This window comes from Gadus macrocephalus, chromosome 8, assembly GCF_031168955.1.
Source record: "Gadus macrocephalus chromosome 8, ASM3116895v1".
Taxonomy (NCBI): Eukaryota; Metazoa; Chordata; class Actinopteri; order Gadiformes; family Gadidae; genus Gadus; species Gadus macrocephalus.
Window position 1 is genome coordinate 761524 of NC_082389.1, and position 5000 is coordinate 766523.

At 43.2% G+C, this 5000-nt stretch overlaps 2 protein-coding genes across 2 annotated transcripts; both read left to right on the forward strand.

Annotated features, from left to right (window-relative positions):
- Positions 1-2: 2 nt before the first annotated feature.
- LOC132462538 (retinol dehydrogenase 12-like) lies at positions 3-2345 on the forward strand (the record flags this gene model as incomplete). The annotated part of the gene is made up of 4 exons (XM_060058092.1): positions 3-102; positions 704-913; positions 1222-1408; positions 1749-2345. Coding segments are annotated over 4 exons (600 nt in total), but the record flags the coding sequence as incomplete, so codon positions are not given.
- Positions 2346-3102: 757 nt separating this feature from the next.
- LOC132462407 (protein transport protein Sec61 subunit gamma-like) lies at positions 3103-4545 on the forward strand. The gene is given in 4 exon segments (XM_060057929.1): positions 3103-3136; positions 3139-3195; positions 3339-3441; positions 4315-4545. Coding segments are annotated over 4 exon segments (204 nt in total). The 3' UTR covers positions 4325-4545.
- Positions 4546-5000: the final 455 nt, after the last annotated feature.

Genomic DNA, 5000 nt, shown 5'->3' on the forward strand with positions numbered 1-5000 from the left:
AGCACCAGTTGCACGCCCTCATCAATAACGCGGGCGTGATGATGTGTCCGTACGCAAAGACCGCAGACGGATTTGAAATGCAGTTTGGAGTCAACCATTTAGGTAAGACACACATGAAAGCTATTTGGGTCAAGCTACTGGAGTGTTTTAGGATTCTCATTACAAGGACCCTGTTATAAGATACTGCCATTCCAACAACTGTTGGAATGTACACTACTGCGCCTAGAAGTTTGTTCATATTCAGAAGGCACCCACTGCCCTGTGTGCGTGTGTATGTGTGTGCGTGCATGCATGTTTCCCTGGGTGTGCGCATATGTGCGTGTGTATGCGTTCATTCGTGTCTGCATGTGTGTGTGTGTGGGTGTATGTGTGAGACCCTGTAATAGTTAGGGTGTCTTACGGCTGTTTGCTTGATCAGGTTCAGGTCGAAGAGGCTACCACGACCCCTGACCCTGCCCATTGTAACAATTATTAAAGAAGATTGCCCAATGGATTTATAGAGAACATAAAGAAAACATAACAAGATGAATAAACCCTTCCAGAATATTGATTACAACATTACCAAATGCTGTTTATATAACACCATCCCTCAATGCTATCCTTCAAACAACAGTCACTTTCTAAGATGCATTTTTAACCAGCTTAGTCAAAAAGATCAAAATACAAATGAAAGCCAGTTGGTTCATGTTCCTTCACCTGCCAGGTCACTTCCTGTTGACGTTCCTGCTGCTGGAGCTGCTGCAGCGCTCGGCTCCCTCCAGGATCATCAACCTCTCCTCCATGGCCCACGCGTGGGGGCGGATCCAGCTGGAGGACGTCCACAGCGAGCGGAGCTACCACCCCAGGCGGGCCTACGGCCAGAGCAAGCTGGCCAACATCCTCTCCACCAGAGCCCTGGCCAGAAGGCTGCAGGGTCAGTGCTCAGTGGGTTCCCGTTTTGAGCCCCACTTGTGTGTGGCTCCTCAGTCGCTCTTCAATGCATCCCATTGATTGTTTTCACTCGAAAGTCTTTTGCGAAGACCAAAGAATCCAGTTAAGTATATGTAACGTTAAGCTTACCTCTGGAATTAGAATTCGGCTTACTAGTTGGGCAATCCGATGCTCTTTTACTCCTATCAGAGGTATGTATGACGTTTCTTCATTTGAAAGTAATTTGCAATCATTAGGTTTCAGTAACAATCATGACAGGTGACCTGTCATGATTGTGGTGATCTGACACAGACAGTGGAGTGACAGTGTACGCCGTGCACCCGGGCATTGTGCGCACGGAGATCAAGAGGCATATGAATCTGGCGCTGCTCATCTCCTGGAAGATCGTACGACCGTTTACCAAAACCATCCAGCAGGGGGCCCAGACGACCATCTACTGCACCGTGGAGCCGGACATCCAAAGTGGTGGATACTACTGGTGAATAAGCATGCTTAAAATATAATTCAGTAAAAGAGTCCAAGAGTCGGGCTTGGATCAGGTGCACATCCGTTATCACATCCACATATCTAAAAGGCCTTGGGTTGGCCTGGCGGGAAACACTGCCATAACTCCGATATACAATGGAAAAGAAGCAGGTTTTTTTTAAACCTAACCCTCTTTTACTTCTCTAATAGTCTTCACAACACCACTTGTAATGTATTTCAGAACTTTGCTTTTTCTAATATTTGAGCCCATATCTATTAGTTGAACTCACAATTGACCAACACAAACTAATTCGTCGCATAACACTTTCCTACGCTCTACTTTTCCTTTTCAGTGACTGCAAATTGTCCAGCTGTACCCGTGCAGCAAGAGATGACGTCATGGCTGAAAAACTTTGGGAGCTCAGCTGCCAGATGCTGGGAATCACCTGGGAGTGACCTGGGAATCACCTGGGAATCACCTGGGAATCACCTGGGAATCACCTGGGAGTGACCTGGGAATCACCTGGGAATCACCTGGGAATCACCTGGGAGTGACCTGGGAATCACCTGGGAGTGACCTCACCTTACCTGCTGCACTGTCCAGAGATGAAGAGGGAATCATCTGCGTGGTCATCAGCTAGGAGAACAGAGACACGAGTGATAATTGATCAACACTGCAGTTCGCCCTTTTTATGATTGATAAATCATAGATGGGACATGAATGTACTGCAAAATTATTGAATTGTTGTGATTGTGCGCTTTACATAATGCAGCATTCACAGAATCTGATGTTTTTTTCTGTAGGGATATCAAACAAACCATGCTCTGCTATTCCACCAAAGTGGAGAGAGGCAGACTATAAATGCTGATTGTGTAGAGGAGATTAGTACGAGAGTATATGTCGAATAATAATATAATTCGTACATCATGTCCGGTAATCATCATTAAAAGTCCGACATAAAACCGAAATTCCTGACTTTGAACCTAGGTCTGAATCCGGACAAACTCCGCTATCAACTGATTACCTGACAATAATTCACCTTTGATTGCATTTGGTTCTTCTAAAACTAGAGTAGAGCAAAGTATAATTGATGGAGCAACGGTGCCATCTAGTGGAGTTTCTCACCTGACCATACGACCAAAATGTTAATTTAGATAAATAAAAAACTAAAGCAGTCACAATTCCATTTTACGCTTTAGTCAGACAGGTAGGCTTACAGAACCCTTTGAGATTATAAACGTTATTTCAACAATCCGGCATAAATACACGTATGGAATAAAAGAATAAAACAGCGATTTGGGAAATGCGTGCGGTCTTTACGTGCGTCATGGAGATGGGGGAGTGGACACAGGATATGCTAAAGTGCGCACGCGCAAGTCAACGTCAGCACTGGAACCCTAAACATACGTGCTCTAGCTCTACGTGGACTGGTTTACAACTCAGACAGTTGACATTATCCTCGGAGAAGGCATCTAATTGAGTCGCTGCAGTGAGTATTTGTTGATAACTTAACATTTTATTCAATTTTGCCTTCACAATTGTGATCATTGTGTACATAGTGGACAGGTCTAAAGGAATAATCAAGTCCTGTGTAGCTAATATTGACTGAAATGAATGATGAACTGGCGTCGATCTGTCGCTGCAATTCACCTTCCATTTTTGCTATGTATGTTTCAGCCGAAAACCCTGAACAAATCACTACCAAGATGGACCAGATAATGCAGTTTGTGGAGCCCAGTAGATGTTCGTCAAGGACTCCATCCGTCTGGTGAAAAGATGTACCAAACCGGACAGGAAAGGTAGGCCTTCCTAGAAGAGAATCCTATGGACTGAGAAACAACCAGAAACACTATGTGACGATCATTTAGTGGATAGGAAATCTTTCAGATATGTTTTTTCTTTCTTTCAAACTGACAATGTCTTTGAATGTTATTCCTCTCAGAGTTTCAGAAGATCGCCATGGCCACAGCGATAGGATTCGCAATCATGGGCTTCATTGGATTTTTCGTGAAGCTTATTCACATCCCCATCAACAACATCATTGTGTAAGTGAATGATCCTGTGATACTTTAGGACCGACTTAGCCTAGTAGAAAGTAGATGAAACATAAAACAAATGTGTTATACCTCAGTGTTAACAATGGGATTCAATTTGACCTGTAACGTTGTTTATCACGATTGTTGGGTCAAAAACAGAGCTAGGGTCAACCCTATGTGTGCAGAACTCGAACTTTGCCATAGTGACTGACATATCCATCCCAGCTCCCCTTGGCTGTTGACTAGGGGTCATGGTTTCAGTGCTATACCAGGTTAACCATGTTTTGGTTTGTAGTGGGTGAGATGTATTCAGATCCATCTACATCAAAATATTGAGCCAACGGCAGATCAAATCCATACCATGTGTAGTCATCGTGCTACATAACACAACTACAGCCTGGAACGAGAATCCTTTACGGGTTTCCCTCAGAACAATTATACAAACGACCCCTATTCCACACCTATTCAACACCTATTCAGCCCCTATTCAACACCTATTCAACATCATTTCATTAGGAGCTCAAAATAAATGTGAATACAAGAAATGACATTTGGTCCAGAAACTAAATCCATCTCAACCAAAATATAATGGTAAAAGATGGGTCATTTCTTTTTCGCCTCTGCTTCCCGCAGTTGTCTTATTAGCTCTGTGTGGTTAGTCCCACGACATGCAGCCCTCGCCCCCCACCACTGCTAGTGATGTTGTTGAAACATTAATAGGGTTGCCTTTGCTTCAATTTTCACATGGTCAAACCCAGTTTGTGTATGGATCCATTACACACACATATTTGGCTTGTTGTGACTACAAACAAACATTCATGTGACTCATTATCTCTCTGTTGATCTTCTTCTAACAACCCGGTGTCATGTTTTGTGTTGCAGTGGTGGCTGAACTGGTGAGCATGACCAGTGCACCCATCAACCTGACCAGTGCACACATCAACCTGACCAGTGCACCCATCTACTGGACCAGTGCACCCATCTACTGGACCAGTTGTCTGGAAATGGACCACAGGACAAAAGCGCCCTCCACCATTATTCTCCAAGCACCACAATGTGTTGCTTTTCTGCTGTCCATTCCTTTGGCTTGTAAATAAACGTACATTTTTTAAATGTGTTGTTATTCATTGAGCATGACAAGAATATTCATATACATGCAGCAGCTAATATTTTCTCAGCTTTACTCTGAATTATTGGTTTCTGTAGGCAAAAATAATGGGCCCAACCAAGGTACTAAACACGACTTACAACCAATCACACAATCAAACACCGTATGACCTAATCAACCCTCAAACACAGACAACACAGGTTATCATGCCAGGAAACATCCACAGAGGAATGGCTGTCAATTGATAGACCTTGAAAAGATTCCAAAAGTTATGCTATTCTTCTGTTTACATGAATGAGGCTCTGGGGTTTTCCTATCAGTGAACTATTTCACCCTCAGTTAATGTGTAATATTTGCTCTTGAATAATAACTATATATATATATATATGTAGTTATTATTTGAATGCATTGTTCTCCTAAAAGCTATTCCATTCATCTAACAGAAAGGGTGGGTAAGGCA